General features: G+C 41.1%; 1 protein-coding gene across 7 annotated transcripts in view; it reads right to left on the reverse strand.

Moving 5' to 3' along the window:
- Nucleotides 1-22,579, reverse strand: part of htt (huntingtin) — a 42,052-nt gene that overhangs the window by 18,966 nt on the left and 507 nt on the right. For 5 of the 7 annotated variants that reach the window (XM_066720107.1, XM_066720111.1, XM_066720108.1 and 2 more), the window contains exons 2-34: nucleotides 18,576-18,659; nucleotides 18,166-18,286; nucleotides 17,775-17,834; nucleotides 16,684-16,763; nucleotides 15,971-16,109; nucleotides 14,329-14,470; nucleotides 13,728-13,906; nucleotides 13,387-13,591; nucleotides 12,946-12,993; nucleotides 12,523-12,603; nucleotides 11,312-11,661; nucleotides 9,746-9,869; nucleotides 9,310-9,428; nucleotides 8,692-8,803; nucleotides 8,080-8,217; nucleotides 7,374-7,532; nucleotides 6,880-6,977; nucleotides 6,474-6,613; nucleotides 6,262-6,325; nucleotides 5,666-5,766; nucleotides 5,320-5,466; nucleotides 4,655-4,775; nucleotides 4,397-4,542; nucleotides 3,973-4,124; nucleotides 3,169-3,374; nucleotides 2,824-2,950; nucleotides 1,739-1,866; nucleotides 1,491-1,601; nucleotides 1,284-1,361; nucleotides 946-1,169; nucleotides 596-674; nucleotides 305-466; nucleotides 8-63 (exon numbers count right to left, since the gene is read on the reverse strand). In XM_066720107.1, coding sequence (XP_066576204.1) covers nucleotides 8-63; nucleotides 305-466; nucleotides 596-674; nucleotides 946-1,169; nucleotides 1,284-1,361; nucleotides 1,491-1,601; nucleotides 1,739-1,866; nucleotides 2,824-2,950; nucleotides 3,169-3,374; nucleotides 3,973-4,124; nucleotides 4,397-4,542; nucleotides 4,655-4,775; nucleotides 5,320-5,466; nucleotides 5,666-5,766; nucleotides 6,262-6,325; nucleotides 6,474-6,613; nucleotides 6,880-6,977; nucleotides 7,374-7,532; nucleotides 8,080-8,217; nucleotides 8,692-8,803; nucleotides 9,310-9,428; nucleotides 9,746-9,869; nucleotides 11,312-11,661; nucleotides 12,523-12,603; nucleotides 12,946-12,993; nucleotides 13,387-13,591; nucleotides 13,728-13,906; nucleotides 14,329-14,470; nucleotides 15,971-16,109; nucleotides 16,684-16,763; nucleotides 17,775-17,834; nucleotides 18,166-18,286; nucleotides 18,576-18,659 — 4,281 coding nt within the window. The remainder of the gene's footprint in view (nucleotides 1-7; nucleotides 64-304; nucleotides 467-595; nucleotides 675-945; nucleotides 1,170-1,283; nucleotides 1,362-1,490; nucleotides 1,602-1,738; nucleotides 1,867-2,823; nucleotides 2,951-3,168; nucleotides 3,375-3,972; nucleotides 4,125-4,396; nucleotides 4,543-4,654; nucleotides 4,776-5,319; nucleotides 5,467-5,665; nucleotides 5,767-6,261; nucleotides 6,326-6,473; nucleotides 6,614-6,879; nucleotides 6,978-7,373; nucleotides 7,533-8,079; nucleotides 8,218-8,691; nucleotides 8,804-9,309; nucleotides 9,429-9,745; nucleotides 9,870-11,311; nucleotides 11,662-12,522; nucleotides 12,604-12,945; nucleotides 12,994-13,386; nucleotides 13,592-13,727; nucleotides 13,907-14,328; nucleotides 14,471-15,970; nucleotides 16,110-16,683; nucleotides 16,764-17,774; nucleotides 17,835-18,165; nucleotides 18,287-18,575; nucleotides 18,660-22,579) is intronic. The other 2 variants (XM_066720113.1, XM_066720110.1) reach the window with 1 other exon arrangement.

Genomic DNA, 22,579 nt, shown 5'->3' on the forward strand with positions numbered 1-22,579 from the left:
TTCTTACCTGAACTGTCCCACTTCAATGTACTCAAACTGCTTCAGAACAAACCCAATAAAAACCTAAAACAAAAATAAAATAGTTGGGTATTTGTGACTGGAACAGACAGCTTAAATCGACTCACTGCTCATATCGTATCAATAATGGGAATTTGAAGTATGTCTCAAGAGTGGTTTCTTCCGACACTCACATAACAACAGTAACAAAAGAACCACACTCGAGCAGCGTTTAGTGTTTCGGACCAGGCCTGGGGTTCCGACACAGGGAGGTGGCGTTTAGGCTTCAGAAGGTGCAAATGCTGACCTGATCCGAGTCCAGCAGGCAGTAGTTGACCCTGAGCTGTACAAGCTGGGCCAGCAGGTCCAGCACCTGTCTCTGCAGATACACCGAGGTGGTGGTGGTGTACTGCTTCAGAGCCTTGATGACCAGGGGCTCGAACAGGCGGATGTGGTTGTGGATTGCATTCTAAGGAGAGAGAGAAGCAGGGGACAGTAAGTATAGCCTTTTTTTCACCCTAATTCATATGACAAGTATAAAATCACTGCAGACTGTAACTCTGCCTTAACAAGAAAATACTATATCATTGTCCTTCACCTTATCCGCTCGATGTCTGGTCACATTAGCGATACTTGATCTCAGCTGGACGGACACTTTCTGCATCACATCAAACCAGCTGCAGTAAAGAAAACAATGTAGATTAGTTTATAAAATGTCCCACATTATACATTTTCTGTCCCTGTCTCAAATCTCTAATAGGAACAAGCACAGAGTTTTTCCAATGATGTCCTTCCTTAGTGAGATTGTGTCGGCCTAATTAATTGAAGGTAGATTTAGTAAATACTCGTATTGAAGAGAAATACCAAAAAGCATATATGTTTGAGTTTAGCAATGCATTCCTTAAGCAAGGCGCTGTGTTGTCGAGGTCGGGGCGGTGGAGTCCTCACCCTGACGTGTCCTGCTCCTGCTCAGCTTGCACCATGTTGCGGAGGCTAGCGTCGGCCAGGGCCTGCGTGAAGTGCGTGTACGGAGCCATGAAGCAGTAATGGTACAGGCCAGGCCGCAGGCTGGAGGATCCCAGACGCAGGGCTTTCCCCTGAGACTTGGAGGGGTTCGAGGAGGACCCGTCATACTGAGACGCCAGATTGGTCCCAAAAAGCGTCTTCAGCAACTGAAATGCAACATGTAAGTGATTACAAACACTACTTTGTGGTATTAAAGGTTGGGGAGCGTATGCTGTAGGTGGGTGGCAATGTTAATGGCCTGGTAGCCTGATGTCACTCACCTGCTGTACACAGACTGTCGCCATCGTGGGCTCTCTGCAGAAACAAGACTTCAGATACCCTAGAATCTCTTCAACGCACTATAAGGAAACAGTAAGAGGAAAAGAAATGGGTGTTTTCATGAATACAGACAAATATTTCACATTAAAAAATAAGGTCTGCACTAAATTCTATAAAATCTGCGAATGTATGTGAAATGGAGTGCTCACCTTTCCAATGTCCTGGAGAGTTGCGAGCTCTAACAGTTGAGACAGAACATCAAGAGCTGAGCGCAGGAACCCCCCGAATTTCTCATTGGTGTTCTGCAGGTCAAGGGTTACCTAGGGCATCCCGTCAATGCAGAGAGTACTGTTATTAACCTAGGCTTAAACCATAGGCCACCCCATACATTGAAAGTCTCTGTACAATAAATCTGCCAACTTTTATGTATATACAGTACATTCATTGAAAAATGTACCTTGAAGTTGGCATGAGTTGCCTTCAGGACATCATAGAGTTTCAGGTATGGCGGGAGGTGGTAGAAGCTGCCCAGGGTGGAGGACTTGTTGATAGTGGTAGTCCCGGTGGTATCCGCTGGTCTGGTGCCTGAGAAACACAAGTGACAACTCCTGTGAGCCGATTTGTCATGACCCAGTTAAATCAGCTCAGAGTAAATCAGTCCTACCACAATGACATGTTGAATACTCCTGTTTTCAGACTATATGTACACCTCTCTTAACAATAACACTGTGAGCTATGCCATTACTCAGAGATCATCCGTTCTGGCTGCCTCGAGTATCTTGTCTTGGTTATAGAACCTAAGCAATCAATACTACAGGCCCTGCCCTTCCAGCGGGTTAGTTCTCATACAATGCTATGGAAGTAACTCAAGGTTCCAGTTAAGATCAAGGTGAGATTTCTGCACTAATTTCTGTTCTTTAGAATCTGGTAACATAGGGTCCACAAGCTCAGTAAACAAGTTAAACTGAATATAACAGGATGTGGATAAACAGAATCTGATCTTCAGTACTCCTCACTTAAATGAAAGTCCTAAGATGTATGAGGAAATGACAAAGAACGAGGCATTATACATTGATAAGAAAAGCTAAACTGACAGTGGTAAATATATTATACATGTGTTATGTATTTAAAGCAACCGAACAAGAGAAATACTCATGACATGGTTTCTTTCGAAAGCCCAATGTCTAAATACTTCCACTAGGTGGCACAGTTTGCTTGATCATTTTGCTTGTTCATTTTGCTTGCACTGCTACAGATGGTCTAGTGCCTAAAGCTACCTTGTTCCTTACTTATTCTCATTTCGTTTAACAATAAAGAGCAGAAGCCAAACTACAAAAACATTGACACCAGAGCTGATCAAACATCAGACTTTTCAAACCATATTAATCTCTCTTAAGCTTTTTCTCCACTCTTCTTGTTGTGCTAACCACCCTCACAGTGCTGTATAACAGGTCTGTGTAGCATGCGTCAACCAACTGCAAGTGAAAACACAAAATATTTACAAAATAAACAAATCACAAGACTGCGGCATTTGAACGATACCTGGATTTCCCTCGTTGCTCTTTTTAGGGCTCATAGGGGCAGATGCCTGTTCCGATTGCTCCTTCTCTTTGCCTTTCCTTCTGATGGGGCTCAGAGATGGGGTGTTGGCAAGAGAGGGGAGGGTCGCCTGAAAATATAATAAAGAACTCAGATAAGCATCTTGCTGAAAACTTTGGCAATTTGCCATTCATACAAATATCTACAATATTTTCACTTGGAAGTTGTGGGGTAGGATGTGTAGATAAATGTAAAAAACAAAACTATTTTACTGCATTTCAATTCAAGGCTGTAAGGCAACAAAAGGTGAAATAATGTAGTATGTTAATAGTAAACATTAACCCCTACCTTGATAGCTGGCCCCGGGGCCACGTCGTCGATGACGTGTGCACAGATGTTGATGATCTTGAGCAGGTGAGAGAAGAGCTGCTCCACCATAGTGACCAAAGCGCGGTCCCCCAGAGCCGGCCAGGGCTCCTCCTGCTTCGCTCCCCCCGCGCCGCTCGCTTCGTCCTCGGGGGTCCAGGGGCTCTTCAGACACTTAGGGGCCGCAGCTGTTAACACACAGTTTCACACTTTACAATCATCATGAAGACATGTTGACAGAAGGCCAAACCGTTAAAAACTTATAACTGGGAAAAACTTAAAAAACAACAACAAAAACACTCAAAACTGGTCATTAATTACATTTCTTGTAATCTTATTTAAAAGCGGTGTACTAATCACATGCCAATCTGTTTCTGTAAGATTTCACTAAATCACAAGCATTTGGATCTGCTTATCGGTAGGAGGATTATAATATTTTATAGTATAATTAAACAATATTAAACATAGATTATACTAGATTAAATGGTTTATACCACACAGCTGAAATGTCAAATTCTCCAAGAATAGTTCCATAACCATTGTATAAATATTTGTTTGCATAAGCATCATATCAAGGATCAGTATGATGCAAAATAAACTCACTTGGTATTGCCATGTTTGTGCCTGCTCAGTTTTGTGCTGGGTGTTGTGTTTCATTATATTTAAGTCCGCTTATTTCAATATAAAACGTGTTCTGTATCAACACGATTCCTGTCTTACTCCTAATTTACACGAAGAGCACCTTAGAATAACAAATTGCACAGCTTGTACTGCAGAGTTTCATACCGGCTATCAGGTTGCCAGCTAGTATGAGAGCATCCTGATGTGCAGAGAGGTCGAGGGGGAACCAGGCAGAGGAGAGCAGTGACAGCACCATGTTTGCCATCCCTACAGAGCAGCTTCTCCTCACGTCTTCCCCAGGGCTGGACTGGGACAGGCTGCAAACACCAGCACACACATTACAGCTGAAATAAATGTGTAAACTAGCAAGGCAAATACAGGACAATTAAAAAGACACGAAACAGAGTGTCAAGAGGAACACTTATCACATGGTGAAATATGTCAGATAAATAAATACATAAAAACACCAGAGCTGAAATCTCAATAGGCAAAACAAATCTGTCTTTTGGAGTTCAGTGAGATGGCCTTTGCACGTTTGAATAGGACACCTGCAGGTTTTGTAGTAAGGGCTGATACATTCGTTATATACCTGAAAGAACGCCCCCTGTTCTTGTACAGACTGGACCTGGGGGGCTGGCTGGCAGAGGAGATGATGTACCCACAGTGCCAGCCCACACTCCAGGTGCATGCTGGGAATGTTGTCGAGAGGAGGCAGAGGGCCTCACAGCAGCCGAACTGGAAAACAAAACCCAACGTCACACGTCACTCCTCTCCCGGGCCAGGGCACTTCTTGGCAGCTGCACATTTAAGGGCTAGCCTTGAACTGCAGAGTTGCCGAGCTACTCACCGTGAGGGCTCTAGAAGTGGATGACGTGAGTGCGTGGGACACGGCTGTGATCACCCGGGACAGATTGTTCTCCACCGTGACGTCAGACGTGTTCTGTGAAATGTTGTAGCCTCTGTAGGTTCTGAGAGGTTGGAGAGACTGGATGTCAAACCTAAATAAGGGTTGTGTGCCTCCGTAAGAGAACAGAAGGATGTGCAAAGGTGCTGGTTTCTAGAATAAAAGTGTTATTATTATGCTGACTTCTAATATCACAGCACTTTATTGTATCTTAAATTAATAATGCAGTGTTAAGAAGGAACAGTAAAGTGGTGACTGAAGATGACTCATGCTTCCCCAAAACAATGCATCTGCTGCCTACAGTCGATTCAAGCACCTCTTGAGAAAATTCACTGTTCATTCAAGTCTTCTTTAATCTTACTTAAACAAATGGGGGAGTGATTTTTTTTTGGGTAGGGATTAATGTTCAGGTAAGGAAGCCAATTCACTGGGGCATGTACTTTACGAACTGAACGCTTCAAGCTGTTCATTATTTTGCCAAAAAAAAAAGGGAGGCAAAAAGCTGTGAGAGTTATTCTGTCAAATTTGCTAACTAGTTTGTGACTTAACCGATAAGCCTTCTCTGCCTGACGTAATGTGCCGCAGCACTCGACGAGAGACGGGATTACCTGATGATCGTGCTGACTGTGAAGTGGGAGGGCGGCTTGGTCTCGTGCATGAGCAGCTGCAGGTAGACGCTGCTCTGGTCCCTGGCTATAGCCACCACTGGGTCTGCCTGACCCTGGTCACAGTCATAGAACAGCCGGGAGACCAGCCTGAACCAAAGTGAAACAGCGGTGTTATCCGATCAACTCACCCAAATCAATTATAGAAACACAATCCACATGATTCCAAGCACCTTTCATTTGTACCAATTTTGTCTGCAACTGAAACAAGCTCAGTAGAAGCAGAATTTCAAGCAGGCGAATTGCTTGGAAACACGGGGACTGGTCTCTCCCCGTCTCCGTGCCGTACCTGCTCACTGTTGTCGCCGCCACATGCCGCACTCTGGGGTCCTCATCCCCCAGCAGGTGAATGATGACATCATTAAGCACACGGTCCTGAAGATTCAGGAGCTGTAAGAGGAGGAGAGCAGGACCGAACTTCAGGGGACTGGCAGAGACGCACATTGACAGGATCAAGCAAACCTGGACGTACTACTGGACACAAATGGGAACTGAGCTTAAAGGCATTCAAGACAGACAACAGGAGAAACTTCTTCACACAGAGAGGTGTCACAATCTGAACAAACTCCCCTGCGATGTGGCAGAAGCTGAAAATTTGGGAACATTTAAAAACAGACTGGATAGGATCCTTGGATCACTTAGTTATTAATGGACACCAAACGAGCACGATGGGTCGAATGGCCTCCTCTTGATTGGACACTTTCTTATGTTCTTATATACTGGATCATTATCATTGCACTAAAATAAAATAAAAATACAGATCATAAAGTCTTTCAATGAGCATCTACAGATATGATTACAAACTGTCGCTATGAGATGGATTTTCGCTAATCTGAGAAGAGTCTGAAGATGTGGCACTAAGTGGGGCCCACGTCTAACACTTACCCCGGTATAGTGGTGATCTCCCCTGTGTAAGGTGTCCGTTTTTCTTTCCAGGAAACTCACTAGTCTGAAGGAAAACATGACGAAAAGGGTCATCAGTTAACTTTTTACAGCAAGGCGTGTGCCAACTAAACCCCAGACATCTTTAGTATTCCCTGTTGATAAACACTGTATAACTATTCTCTCGATCGAATGTCACTTTTTTCCCTTCTTACCTGAAGTCCATCTCCGACAAGGTTTCAAGCAGCTCCGTCCTGACCAGCCAATAGGAGCTGTCCCTCAGTGTTAGGAGGTCAACGATGAGCTGCAGGCCCAGTTCACTGAAGCTGCTGCTGCACAGGGTCATTATACAGTGCTGAAACAGAGAACGGCACAGAAGAGTCACTCTCTGACCTGCAGCGGGCATCTCGCACCTCAACACTGCAGGCAGAATACAGAGCAGGTATTCAGACTCAACACACACATCAATTATTTTTCCTGTGCTGTCGTCATCTCTCTCTCGATGTGCTATCTTGAACTTTTTTATTACTTTCAGTAAATATGCAACAAATAGTTTCTAAAGATCCCCACTATGTTGTCCCGGTGTTTGATTGGTCTCTCTCGAACCCTGGGCACCCTTACCCGCACAGCCGCGCAGGCCATTTTGCAGGTGACTGAAGACTCGTCTCTGAGGGTCGTCTGCAGTAAAGGCACGCAATCCACCAGGGATATGTGGTTTCCTGAACCACAAAACAAACATTTCACGAAGTTTCTTGAAGTTTCATGAAGTTTATTTTGATGATGTATATGATATGTATGTATATATTATGATGATGGGTTTTAAAATAGAATTACTATTATGTAGAGGAACTTCAGAAAAGTATACCTTACAATGCATTTAGTTCTACCCCAAATTATTTTTCATTTGCTGTAAATGTCCGTATTTTCTCTCACTTGCTGTAGCTATACAGAACACCTTACTTTTTATACAAATTCCAAAGCCCACAGTTTGTAAATGAATAATAATATCTTTACTAATAAGATATACATTTAGATGTTAATCTTTGGTGACCTACTGAACATACATCTTTACTTTTTTATTTTCCTCAATTTGTTCTTATGAACAAATGTCTTACCTGTTGAGCTTTTGACATTAGCTAACCAGGACTCAACGTTGAAGCGGGTTTTATTGAGGATTGAATAGATGATCGTTCCACACAGAAGAGCAGTGGCCCCTCTGATCTGGGGGTCCCCGTGATCAATGTAATTCAAGATGTCGGATATGTACTGCTGCTCTGTAAAGATGAGGGGAAATAGTCATTAATCGATGTCTTACATTGGGCAGATCAATCAGAGTATAAACAAAATTAAGGTTCTCTCGTAATACAAAGACCATAGAATACATTAACTATGTCAAGAACACTGCCTTCAAAAGCCATACAAACAGTTTAAATGCTGTTATTTTTAACATTCTGCTGCAGAAACTGTGCCCAATAAGGGGAGACTTACTCAACTCAGCATGAGTGCCAGAACGGCTCTGTGGTTAAATACTTTTCATTTTAAATGTCACAGCCTGTTATTAAAGCATTGAAAGAACATTCACACTGACATTTTTAATTTAAAAGTGTGTGGTGAACTGTCTGAGTATTTGGTAAGGTTATTCCAACAGTGTTAGCATTTTAGAAATCACCAAAACTATCAGCGCTTTCTCCTCCATCCACTAAAGACGACACAACATTAAATTTATCATGACTTATTCATCAGGCTGACGCTGATGCCTTAGCACATGATATGCCAATTTAGTCATCACAAGGCGATCAGAGACAGTAGGCCAATAGTTACCCTCTTGCGGGACTCCCTCCAGGGGCCCCCTGTACAGTCTGTTGAAGAAGGCCTCGGGGTGCAGGGCCGTGGCCGCTCCCACACAGCTCACAGCCAAGGCTTTCACACTCACCCGCACCTCTTTGTCTGGGACAAGGCCTGTGGGGCAAATAGTCGTTTTTTTAAACATACTATTTTTTAAGTGCTTTTAAATGTCAAAGATAAATCTATGAAAACGCTCTGCCTTGCAGACAAATACACTGGACCACAAGGGGCTCGGCAGCCCTGAATCACCCAGACTAGCTTTAAAATATTTATTAGATGTGGCTCTGTCTGTCTCTGTGACTGAGTTTCCCTGCTGTGCTGCAGTCATTGCTTTCTCATCCCAGGGTCTTTGCACAAATTGACTGACTTATTAAGCGGGCAGCTATCTCCTCTACTGGTTCCAAGTCCAGCCAAGTTACTAACAGCCTAAATCACTGCTGAAATCATCAAGAAAAAAAACAATGCTCTTCAGCCTTATAGTCTTATTTGCATGTATTTACAACATTACATTCTCTACAAAAACAGTGAAGTCTCACACACACTACAGCCTTATAACAACAGTACATTTAAAATAAATTAAACACTCACCATTCTTCTGCCCAGTCAGCAGAAACGATGCTGAAAGATGTCGCACACAGTGGACCAGTGGTGCTGCCTTCGAATCTGTGTAGTGGCCAATATCGCCTTTTATCCTGGATGGCTAATTGAAAAACCTGATTAAGCTTCCAGACCACGAGAATACAGTATATATCCGCAGATATGTTTACATTGGGACAGTTTGGGGGTTTCGTATCTTCCCTACGATCAGTTCAAGTCTCAAGGTCGGCCCTATTGGAACTGTAGATCTCAAAATTTGAAATTGGTATTGTATTGTCAGGAGCATCTTCAGTGGTGTTTTTAACCCTTTAAACTCTGGAGGCCTAATTTATCAAAAAATATAAATCCTTTCCATTTTCCACAATTTAAAAATATTGTAAATAAAGAAGAAATAAAAAAAGGGAATGAAAAGTAAAGCAAAGCAAAGTCATTAAGAATAGGGACAATAAAGCACTTGCAGGCTTACCAGTTGTACAGAATGTCTATACATTACGCCAGTAGCATATACATATTATTGTTCATGATTAATAAATATCAGTTCCATTTTACCAACAAACTACAGAGAGGCTGACAGTCCCTGGATCATAAGAACCACACAGAAGTGCTTACCTTGTTGTCCAGTTCTGCTGACTCCACCACTTCATCCTTTGGCATAAATCTGTCTACACTGCTGTCAGACGCCTGCCTGCTGTGACCCATGTTCTCCATCAAATGGGGTTTTCTCAGGGCTATAAACATAAGATGCAAACACAATGTCTCAGATCATCTTGAATCAAAAAGAGATATAATTCCAACTTAAGCCTTTTATGCTTGTGTCCCATTCTATCATCTTTTTGAAATTTGTTCCTGTAATTTTTCCTTCACTCTAGAATGGGCATGACAATTCTCCTTAGTAAGCAAACCAAATACAAAAATGACACAACAAACACAACCATAACTTCAAATAACTTATTGCAGAAAGATTAAGTATTCTACCCAACCCATGTTCACGAGGATCTGCTTGTTGGTAAAGCGGCAGCAGGGTTTAAGTGTTGTAGTGGCCTACCCAGTGTGGAGTCTGAAAAGGGCTCCACTAGCTCCTCAGGGGGGTTGTTGGCGTTGTCCTCCTCCTCGTCCTGCAGTGTGCCAATCTGCATCCCTGAGTACTGGCTCTCACTGCCATCCAGGACCTGTAACACACAGCCACAACACATCGAAGACTGCCGGACACAGCTGACATTACAGTCTTCCACACTAAGACCTGGAACTTGCTGAAGATGTGTGATATCAGCACCATAAAAATTAAGAATTATAGACTTTGAAATTGTGGGAGAAAGCAAAAATAGATTGTGTGCTACCAAAATTCACTTCAGGTTATAATCCAGCTTTCCTCATTTGCCAAAGCTACAATTAAGAGAAGCTACAATGAACCGAAACTTAAAGAGCCCCCTCAGGTCTCAAGAATTGATAGAGATTAAAATGGAATGCAAATACAATGTATAAGATATAAAAAACAGCCCCCCCCCCCTAAAAATAAAGTTATAATTCTCATGCTCTGTAGGCTTACTGGAATAAAAATGATAATACAAAAAAAATAAGAAAAGGCTTCATGCGACTTGTAAGCAGATCTTTTACGATTCTTGTTTTGAACATGAAAGGGCAGGGTAATGAAAAAAAAAAAAAAAAAAATCAGCCACTTCAATAAAACTTGTCTTCAGTAGCATGTGTTCATAAAACAAGCCTCTATAAAGCAGCCTTATTTTATCTATAACAGGTAAGCAATGCAATTTAATTTATGAAGTAATTCCAACCAGCCAATACTTCATTACAAGCACCAGTTTGTTCCCTGTAAGCAACACGAAGAAGAGACCAGATTCCTGGCGTCCACTGAGACCTCTCCCAATTGATAACTTATTTCAGCACAGTATCAGATTGCTAGATTTGGAAGAAATAAATAGATCCTCAAAGTATTCAATACTGGAAAGACTCAAATGGATTTATTCAATAATACAATTTATTTTAGATTTCCAAGAATTTGATTTGTTTCCATGCAGATTCTGTTTTATGCTCTAGATAATATATAATAAATATATATATAAATAAATAAATATATAAATAATATATAATGCACCAATCTCATTCTTATGAAACAAACACTGAAGGGTCCCTGAAGGAGCCTTTGGGACTCCTACGCTTTCTGTACATGTGGACCAGAATCCACGAAGCCTGTAAGTTTGCAGTGAGTCAAGCAGCTGAACTACTGAAGGCGAGCTTTGATTCAGAGCTGCATGTTCTTCAGATGGTAAAAGATCCTCAACGCCCCGTAGCTGAGAGCAACCATATATTTATACAGAAAAAAAAAGCAGGAGCAGGAAAATCAAAACAACCATCATGGGATCAGCAGGAATGGAGAGGCAGGTTGTGGGGGTGTTTGGCTATCAAGGGGTGGGGAGCTCTGGTCTGGCCCTCTCTTTGAGCTGCTGACCTTGTCACTGCCACTAGTGAAGGAGGCAGTGGAGTAGGAGGAAGAGGAGGAGGTGAACGTTTCGAAGTCCTGGGAGGAGCTGGGGGAGACGTCGGGCCCCTCGGTGGAAGTCAGGGAGCCCCCCTCGGCCCTCTGCATCACACTTACGAGCTCAGAGCAGTCGGACGGGGTGACAGCGGAGTCGGGGCCCTCAGTGGTGGTCTGGGAGCTGTCGCTGACGGGCGAGGAAGCCTGTTGGTTGACGTCGATGCTGGGGCTGATCTGACTGGAGCTGCGGCTCAGCATGTCCTCGTCCTCGGCGGGGTCCCCGGCCGCCGCGCTGCTGCCCGGGTCCGAGGCGGCGCTCAGCTCCACCGAGTCGGCCGACTGCAGGTTGTGCTGCGAGGAGCGGGGCTGCTCTGTGATGATGTCGTGGCCCCCGGACGAGTCCACCGAGCCCAGGGTGGACACCCCGGAAGAGGAGGGCACCTCGCTGGTGCTGTCACTGTTCACAGAGGCTGGAGGGAGGAGAACATACAGAGGTTTCACACTCTAGGAAACAAAGACAGTTGCTCTTTCCACAGCACTGTTTCAGGGACTGTGGAGAACTCAGTGACAGGGGGCACTACAAGCCTGTGTTCCATCAGTAAAGCAAATAAGTTATATATTACAGTGGGGGAAAAAAGTATTTGATCCCCTGCTGATTTTGTATGTTTGCCCATTGACAAAGAAATTATCAGTCTATAATTTTAATGGTAGGTGTATTTTAACAGTGAGAGACAGAATAACAACAAACAAATCAAGAAAAACGCATTTCAAAAAAGTTATAAATTGATTTGTATGGGCACCCTGACTTGTCTGCGGCTACAGTGCTGCGATGCACTGTGTGTTCTGACACCTTTCTATCAGAACCAGCATTCACTTTTTCAGCAATTTGAGCTACAGTAGCTCGTCTGTTGGATCGGACCACACGGGCCAGCCTTCACTCCCCACGTGCATCAATGAGCCTTGGCCGCCCATGACCCTGTCGCCGGTTCACCGCTTTTCCTTCCTTGGACCACTTTTGATAGGTATTGACCACTGCAGACCGGGAACACCCCACAAGAGCTGCAGTTTTGGAGATGCTCTGACCCAGTCGTCTAGCCATCACAATTTGGCCCTTGTCAAAGTCGCTCAGATCCTTACGCTTGCCCATTTTTCCTGCTTCTAACACATCAACTCTGAGGACAAAATGTTCACTTGCTGCCTAATATATCCCACCCACTGACAGGTGCCATGATAACGAGATTATCAGTGTCATTCACTTCACCTGTCAGTGGTCATAATGTTATGGCTGATTGGTGTATAACAGCAAGGCCCTTTCCACTCTGTTGAAATACCTGTGAATGTTCCAGTGCTGACCTCTGACCTCGTCTCTGTATCATCCTCCAGCCCTTCTTCTTCCGCAGAGAGCAGCTTACCTAGAGAATGAAAATCCAATTGATTGGATGAAACAAGAGACACACTGACGCCCAACGTCTCTAGTTACTTGGTAATGTGATATGTACCTTACCTTATATGTATACTTACCTTCAAGGCTTTTATAAAACAAAAGGCCACTGATACTAAACCTTTTAACCTCTATAATGACAGAACCGTAACGGGACATTTTAAATCGGCCAAGAAAACATAATGTGAAGATATTGTGCCGAGACGACACCGCGTGACACATCGTTAGACTACTTTCTACTAAGTGGTACTTTATGAAGTACTATGAAGACGCGGGCACGAAAATACTAGGAGACACTACTGGAAATAATCACCTTTTGGTTTTCTGAGAAGAAGAGGACTGCATGTGGATCCTCCTCCGGCTGCAGGTAACAGAGGAGAAAAGATAAAGAGACCAGAAACTGCCCAAATAGAGAAGAGGGTAGAGCCAAAGGAACGATCAAAAGTGTCCAGTTCAGAAAAAGAAGGATGATTAATAGGGATGAGAGGGACGGGGGGGACCAGCCCTTGTTTATTCAACACCTGCAAGGTATGCACAACTAAAAGAAACTGGTTAGTAAAGAATACTGTGCTGTGTAACCACAATCGAAGCATTAACTACCAACCAGTTTGTTTTAGATTTCCGAAGATCTGTCTGTGAATAATCACCGGTGAAGGGACACACTCCTTTGCCTCTCTTGAACTACAGGGAATGAGACTGGCGAGTGTGGGCAGTGCAGTGAGCGGTGGTGTGGTCTACGTGCCGTGCGATTTACCGATTAGCTCCAGGATGCTGCCACTGCGCCCACGGTTCTCGGCCTCCTCGCGGGAGATGGTCACTCGGGGGATGCTGCCCGCGGTGATGAGGGCGTGCAAGAGGTCGGGGGGCGGCGTGCGAAACACCTGCTGCAGGAGCTCGAGCGCGGCGGTCACCACGTTGTGATCCCGGTGCTCTGTGTAGTGGAGTGTCAGTTCGTACACCTGGACGGCACACCAGAAAACAGCAGGGAAATAAAACGGTCAAGAAAAATAAAGCACGTTCATTTAGGAGTCGATTAAGAAATGTCTTGACTGGGACGTTCCGGTTTCTCTGAGCGGTGATCAGGTCAGTCTTTACCTGGACAAGCTGCTCCTGTGTTGGGGAGATCTCAGCCTCCTTTCTGGTGACCCCAAAGCTGCCCTTCAGGCTGGTGTCCTTGACCTGCTGCTGTAGTAAGGGCATCAGGTACCTCAGTGTGAGCAGCACCCCCAGGATCAGAGGGGTGGGGTGCTCCTCATCCACTGGGACCAGCAGACCTGGAACAGACAGAGGCCTTCAGCTCACCACACAACTGGATTTGTCAGTGTTAACAGGCACGTTTACACTGCCATTTCTGATCCGGATCAAATGCACCGGTACATTTGATCCGGATCAAGTACTGAGTTACAGCGTTCTTGCATGTCTTCCAGTTCGATTGATCTTTTTTAATTTTTTTCTTCCATCAACTGCGATTTCATTATTTGTTTTTATTAAAGAAGGTGTTCATTTGATTCATTACAAGTCATTTCTTGGTCTTGGGAAATTCTAATGTGCTTTCTGAATTACATTTAAATGCCTATTTATTTTTTCATGGGAAAACAGTTATAAGCAAGGAATGGGGTTTCCTTATTAGAGGGATTAAGATGCTTATTCCAAATATCAGATGTACAAGAGAAATTGGGATTAAAGCAGCAAATACCTAGTAGTACATTCAGGAGCCAAGTGTAGAAGTACTGGGTCCTCCGCGAGTGCTGGCAGATGCTCACAGCTGAGCTGGCTGCTGTGCGCCTGATAGTTGGAGAGTTGGACTTCAGGTTTCCGATAAAAGCTTTCAGCAACACCTGAAATTACACATCGGCACACACATCAAATGACCGGCCCCGGTGACATCACGGTATTTAAATGAAGGACTTCCATCACAAGACCTTGCCAGACATGAAGATTGAGTGTGAAATGATGTTGTGTATTGGAAAGCTGAGGTCACACATATCAGATTCAGATTTAAAGTACAAAAAACTAAAAACCTTTTGGAAAACATATTGGAAAATCAATAATGAAACAAGTGAATAGTCCTCTCAGTTTTATCTAGCAAACATCTAGTAACATTGTCATACTGCAGTTTCTTTAAGATTTCTCATCTCCTCAACTACTACTTTTGAAAAACTCAAAATGATAAAGGATATACATACTGTATATTTAACAAAACTAAATTGCCTCAATAGAGTGAAAGTTATCAATAAATCAACAATACTTGAAAACTAAAGGAATCTCTATTCATGGAAAGCATGCTCTGTTGATGTTCTATTCATTCTGATGTCAAGTGCTGTGTTTTCACTTTTATTCTTTTTAAACTAAACAGCTTTGCATTTCATAAAATATTTGAAAAAGAAAAACTCATTCCAAAAGCCGATACTAAACTATTCTGCTTGTTCAAGTCAGTTTATTGCCATTTCATATTTTAAATCAATGCTAGACATGGTGTGAAATGTCAAAAAGCTGCTGCAAAATCCTCTCCTTGGGAGATTTATTGCTCAAGAGACAGCGCCGCAATTCACTCGAGTCAGAGAAAAGTGCATTGTAGATAATTAAATTAAACTGCATCACAGACTACACTTAGTGCATGATGTAGCTTTATCACCAGCGGACGCAACTGACCGGGAACATTCTCTTTGACACTAGACACTCTGGTCTAACTCGATGGCATTGCCCACAAGGGAAGCCAAGTACATTGCCTTCCTTTTTACACACCACACTGGACCCCTTTATACTCACATGTGTTAAATATGAGGGTAGATCTTTACACTGTTGTGCTGTTAAAGCACTAAAACACAAAAAATAGCTGTGTCTGCATGGTCTGGAACATTAACACGACATGCTTTCACTCCACATTCCCCGAAATGTGGTTTTAACTGTGAAACAACGGTGAAACAGTATGCAGGGAAGCTGGGACAAATGAGGTTAATTTTTAATGTACAAAATGTTTTAATACCTGCCACAACCCAATAATTATTCTAACTGCACTTACATGCTCCGTGCAGTGAGAGTGAAGAGCAACTCTGACAACCTGGAGCCCACACATTTCTTCCAAGGAAGCCAGGCCAATACAGTTCACATTACAGGTGCAACACATTGTTTCTAGTAAATAATAAATGGAATAATGAAGGAGTTGGTTTTGCTTTTGGTCTTTAGAATTCTGGAACAGCTAAATGTGAGGCAGTTTAAGAATTATATTTAATACTAGCAAGGGAAGAATAGGGATACAGCTTGAAGGACTGTGGTAATGACTCATCCAAATAGTTCACTAATTGGAATATTGATTTTCGCCAAATACTAAACCATACCTTGATTTCCCCGTCGTTGGCGAAGTTGCCCAGTGCTGCCATGATCTTGGGAATGGCTGCAGCTAGGGTCTCCTGCACGGCCTCCTCTGGCCTCTTACTGATCCGGGTCAGACAGGGAAGAAGGTTCACCAAGTAGGGCCTGATGAGGGGAATTGGGAATAACATAATTACTCCTTTGACCCCTTGACACAGGATGTAACAAAACCAGCAAAACTTCTAGAAATGCCACCACTGCCACACCAAAAAAAAAAAAAAAGATTGATAGTCAAAAAGACCGGTGCTTCAAATCTGAACTATGTTTTAAAACAGGGACAGAACTAAACTATACTTTATTAACCAACTATTTTGTGAAGTGTGGTACAGGTATGTATGGCCACAATAAAGGACAATACGACAATTGTTTTCTTTTAAGGAATTAGGATTTATAAACATTTTCAGACAAATTACATGATTTGAACATATCTGGTTTCGTTAAACTGAACAGCTGTCTAGAATAAAAAAAAAACAATATAGAGGAAGGTTTTAAATAGAATACAAATTAAATGTATAAAAAGAACTTCAAGAGTTTCAAGAGCTCAACCAGTAAGAATGTTAACACACGTATGCCAGTTTGTTCATTTCTGGAATCCTGAACAGGACTACTAACTTACCCTTCACTTAGGCTGTAAAATAAATATTGTTATAGTATAAAACGAAATAGCGACTGAAGTTACCTGCATTTTTGAGGACGTACGAGATGTGAGAGTTCAGCAAATCTCCAAAGTGCAGCTCTAAGGCTCCGTGAAGCACCATTCTGCAAAGAAAAGAGCAGCTTCCTTTTACTTACTGTAGAACTGTGAGAAGTTTAAAATGTCTGTGAAAAAATATTTAATAAACTGCAAAATCCACAAAAATCTAAACAATTATAAAAGTATTATAAATCACATATGAGAAAAAAGACAATCACAGAGCAGCATTTTCCAAACATTCCTATTGTGTATCCTTATGTATAAATGTAATCCCATGCATTTAATTGACAGGATTAAAAAAATCTTCAGTTACCAACGATGTTTCGGGACACTTAAATGCAACTGTCGGTCAGTTACAGTTAATCACAGACCAAAACATTTTTAGATGGAGAAAAGGTGGGTTGCTTGTTAAATTTAACGAAAATAAGCGTTTTCTTCCCTCGGTAAAGATATTTGTAATCCTTACATGTGTGATTTATAATACATTAACAGGTTGTGTGAAGGGTGTGTCTTAACTATAATATAAGCTCTGCTTCGCAGCCCTCTAGCCCAAACTGCACGAGATACATCTATTATACAATAAAAACTCTCTTCACAGTCTATTAACTTATAAAATGTCTACTTTATCTGAGCAACCATTTTAAAAATATGGTATTTTAAAATGTTCATTGTAGTAACAGTCTCACTCAACTGACTGTTACATTTACCAAAACATATTCATTTTTGCTAAATTTCAATTTTCAAAACGGCACAAATTCTATTTTCTTATAACATTTTTGTAATTTAGTTAAATTTGTCCTGTGCATTAAACAGTAATATCGAAAAAAATAGCAAACATCATGTGGGACACAGGAGGCAGTAACAAACACCTGCATGTCATGTCTTTGCAGAGAGCTTATGACAAGTGCTTGTAAGAGCCTGCTAAATTAATATTAAACCTTTGTGACAGGATTCTGTTGTAAACCCAAACCGTTCTGTCATTTTATTTATTTTCAAGGACAGTGTCTGATCTTAGAATAAACAATCCTAGTTCTCAAAAAAAGGAAAAGATACATTAACAATGGACCACCATTTACCTTTTTAATCTCTTTGTATAATTCCAGTTGTAGTCGTGGAAGGTTGGAATCCATAAGTGCCTGAAATAAAGTCAAAATGCAGTGCATTATACCAGGAGGCATGATAACGTAAATATCCTTGCTTAAATGCGATTTATCTGCTCCTTACTCTTTAATAAACAAGAACACGTACATTTCTATAGCTTTCACCTCAAACAGGATGCGCTCACAACTCCAGTCCAATCATACACTCTTGTGGAGGGGGAGGCAGGAAACAGTGTTTGACTTGAATTAAGTTATGGGGATGCCAAGTTGTATACTCTCTTTTTGTATTCTGCATGAGAAACAGGCACTGGTCCTAAAAATGCAAACACACTGAAGGGCATGGAAACCTCTGGAATGGGAGTCTTACTTTAATGATTTTGTTGAGACATTCATCAGCCACCATCCTGACATCAGACTCCCCATCATCGCTGCACAGCAGGAACATCTCCATTGCGATGCCCAGCAGCTTCTGGAACTCGGGGGAGTTTCTGATCCCAGGACCATAGGAAGCAAACATGGGGTTCACAGTCACTCCACATATTGCCCCCACATCCCATAACAACTGCTACTGCACTACGGAAATGATATTCTAAGTTCTCATAGATCAGTGAGGAAGGTGAAGCTTACTTTATACTTAAAGATCAAATGCTGCGGCATTGTAATCTAACGGTCAGAACAGAGTGATTAAAAAGTCCTTTTTCATCCTAGTATTAGATATCACAGTACTAATAAGCACTAATCTGCAATACTGATTCAGCAGGATCAGAAAATATTTACCTCAGAGACTGTGCAACAATGTTTTCACATATGGTCAGACAGTGAGCCACTCTGTCCTTTTTGGTGGCAGCAGGATCTTTCTTCCTAAGAGGACGAAACATAAATCAGTCAAAGTGAGACGGAGACTGTGTGTATAGAGAGAATCAAGATACATTTAGAGATCGGAATCACATAGATCTAAAATACAAACATGTTGATTCCTGATAATGAAGTGATAGTGATAGTCTGTAAGAGAAAACGAAACAAAACCCATTTGATATTCAGACACAGGCCACGGCATCAAAAGGATTGCAATCTTGACGTCAATCCTCGCAGTGCTCCATGGATGTACAGGAATGTCTCTCACAATCCTGTGATCAACTTGAAAGGGTCTCAATGGTGACTCTGTACTTAAGATTCTTAGAATAGTGTAGTAATTGCACTGTGTAATTTAAATAAGACATTATTTACATCATAAATTATATTGGAGACTGAATAATACAACTATATATTTTTTTGATTTAAATGAAAAATGTCCTGCCATGAACAGTGTTAAATACTGGATAATCAAGACCAAAGCAATGCAGATTAACTACATCATTCACTGAAACAACAGCTGCTCTTATTAAACTGTCACTGTGCTCTCAGGAAGTATGGGTGGACAGGCACTGAATGTAAAATAATACAGTGTAAATGGAGGATTAGGGGTTTAAACAGTTTTACACGGTTATGGAGCTCAGAACCTGATTATTAATACAGCTACCTCAAAGCTTCCCTATTTAAAGAGGGGAAATACATACCAGATTCAGTTTTATATTCATAAAACTGAATCATACAAGGGCGATTGTGCAATAAGAGCAGTTTTGCTCTTATTTGCAATATCAGCGAAAAGTATCATCCCTCTAACACAGAGTGAACAGCTGCCTTGGGAAACTCTGAAGGAAGGAGGACAGGAGGAGGGGGAAACTGTCAGGGAAGCAAAGTGTTTAACTATAAAACAAACCCCTGTAGATTTATATATACATCTGGCGGTGAAAAACCCAAAAGAGCTTTCCTCTGATTGTCAAACACCACAAACATATGATTACCTTTGACATTGAAGCTTTCAAACACTTACACACTTATAATCAACAGTTCCTGCACCGACTTTTCTCCCCAAGACTCCACAAATAAGGATGAAGGGTCTGAGTTCACACTAGCTCACAATATCTGTGCTTCAAATAAACATTAAATAAGTAGTGATTCATTTATTTATTCTTTTCCCTGCAATTCGGAAAATAACTTAGAAATGATGATGATTCTTCACTTTACATATTACATATAGCACTAATAATTTAGTCAAAATCATTTTTATAAGGAAAAACATTTGCTTCCGAAGAATGGAATAAATAAAATCCCCCACAAAAGGATGTTTGCTTTATTTAATTTATTTCTAAAGATAAAAACGAATTTATCATAATATTATGTTCTTCAAAAGCTTATAAATTAAACAAAGTATGTGACGCTTCTCCAGAGATTATACATTACAATACCCCTGAACTATGACCCCAGCTCTTGATGAAATATTGAGACCAACTTCATACTGTTCATAAGCAATTAGTTTAAAATGCAGGTTCAAAACATACTACAAAAATAAACTGCTTGGCCTAACTGTTTTATTTGTTTAACTACAGTTTACTGCTATTGGAATTCAGTTTTAATTTGTCAAGAGACTTGTCAGAAAAGTCAATAATTGTAACTGCTAATAAACTAACTGCTCATTGCCTGTTGATATTCTTGTATTTGAATCAACAGCAAAACAACACATAATATATGTGAAAGTGACAAACGCTGTACTGAAAAGCCACAACTCTTAGTTTAAATGAAACTACATGGCTGACTGATGATAGTTTAAAAACATTAACAAATATATTGTGCCTATTTTACGTGAATTTGAGTAAATAAAAAGTGAAGTTTATATTAAACTCTTTTTTTAGTTTAAAAGCTTTTACAATTATTCTCTAGACCAGAGTTTCTCAAACTTTTTGGTCCACCACCACTAAACCGATGCAAACATTTACACCGACAACCCAGCCCCCCTCCCCTGGTGACAAAGCATATTCGCTTAGGAATAAATACCAGTAAATCAAAATTATTAATATTACTGCAACGTTAAAACTTTTATTGAGACATAAATGTATATCTTAACACAGCTACACATTTTTTAAGGGGGAATTTAGATCTTATCCCACAATTACAACAGTGTAAGAAATTCAACCTGATTTCTACCAGTGTCTCTGAAAACTCTGAAAGGAGCAACATTTGAAGGAGACAATATGCATTTTATCTTGAATAACCATTCCAGGTGCACATATTAACAAGACATCATCTGCAAGTCATTTTCTAAGGTGTTCTGGATCTGTTCCGAACAGGAATACGTGTTATATACCTGCTCTTCCTATTAGAAGATTACATTGTAATTTTATATTCATATGTAGATTCAAGTTTTAAATTGATCTGTCACCGAATTAGCATGTGCACAGTCCACAGAAGAAAACACACAAGCTGGTGGAAGCACAAAACCCATTTAGTCACAAAGAAACATTAGAAAAATTAAGAAATCTATGTTTTCCAAGGGAAGTGAAAGAAGTCAGGAAGCTTTGATTGCAAACCAATTGTAATTAGGCTCTGCCAGTCTCCGTTTAGAAAGAATAACAGCCCCTGCACAAAGTAAATAGCACAGCTATTGCGTATTAGAAACAAGTCTGGCCTCAACTTGCTATATGTTGAGTGCTGATACAATAGAAACAAAAAACTCAGGGACTCTCTCTCACATTGCCTTTAATTAAAATATTGTTATTCAAAACCAGTCTTCTCTACCACTGACATCATCTTGCTAGTCAGTCAAGTCAATGTCCATTTGAGTTGCTATGAACCCAAAAAGGATGCCCCAGGTAGGCTAATTTGTACCTTTAGGTCAACCAGACCTTTTCTGCTCTATCCATACTAGACACATTGAGATCATTAGCTTTAACCTTTTCATTTTGCCTTCTGTGCAATCGAAGCAGCCAACATGTTTTGTTAATTGCAGCAGATGTTCCAGTCCTGTACGAGCCCCTTACAACAAACACACAAATCCCACAAACTGAGGGACACAGAAGGGAACCAATTGACAGATGAAAAATGTCTAGGCCAGGGATTCGTAACGTTTTTGCAGCAACAGACCCCTCTGATACTCAAGACTTAACCATGGACACCCAACCCATAATAACATCATCTCATAATGCTTCTGTCAAAATCTGAGGTGAAAAACACACACTGTGGTTTATTTTGATTTTGGATACTACCATATTGACTCCCAGTGATCAGAACATTTGGAACAGCCGGATTTGTGATTATAAATTATGTTATTAGGGAGCTACCTTTAATTATGACAGATTATGAACCCTTGAGTCCTGAAAGTCATGGTGGCTGTAATAATCTTTATAACCACCAACTCTGGTCCAGGACACTTTTGTAGTATGGAAAGGCTCTCGGCTAAACAGTCCACAAGGTCTCACTGATATGCATCCACTATTGATGTTACTGAAACGTTGAAAAACGCAAAAATTACTTAAATGACGGGTTTAATTAATGGGTTTAAAATTACCTAGAAAGCAAAAGCCAATTTCTTTAAAAAGACCTACGTGTTAACAGGGATACTTTAGAACTGCCCCTTTAAAGAGCACTGTTGTAAGTATATTAATTATTATTATTACCTGTGAGCAGAACCTCAATTAAGTGTGTGTGTATATGTGTATATAAGTACATGCATATATGCAATATATATATATATATATATATATATATATATATATATATATATATCACATGAATGCATATTTTATATTTACATGAAAGCAGGGGTATCACAGCATCAGTTCAACTATTCCGTCCCAGGATCTGCACCTGCAACGTCCTTCTACTAGAGAAAGTCATCAATTACGTTTCTTAAACCAGAGCTGGTTTCCTAAATGCACTGCAACCAAATCAGTGTCAAAGCAGTG

This window comes from Amia ocellicauda, chromosome 13, assembly GCF_036373705.1.
Source record: "Amia ocellicauda isolate fAmiCal2 chromosome 13, fAmiCal2.hap1, whole genome shotgun sequence".
NCBI classification, from domain to species: domain Eukaryota; kingdom Metazoa; phylum Chordata; class Actinopteri; order Amiiformes; family Amiidae; genus Amia; species Amia ocellicauda.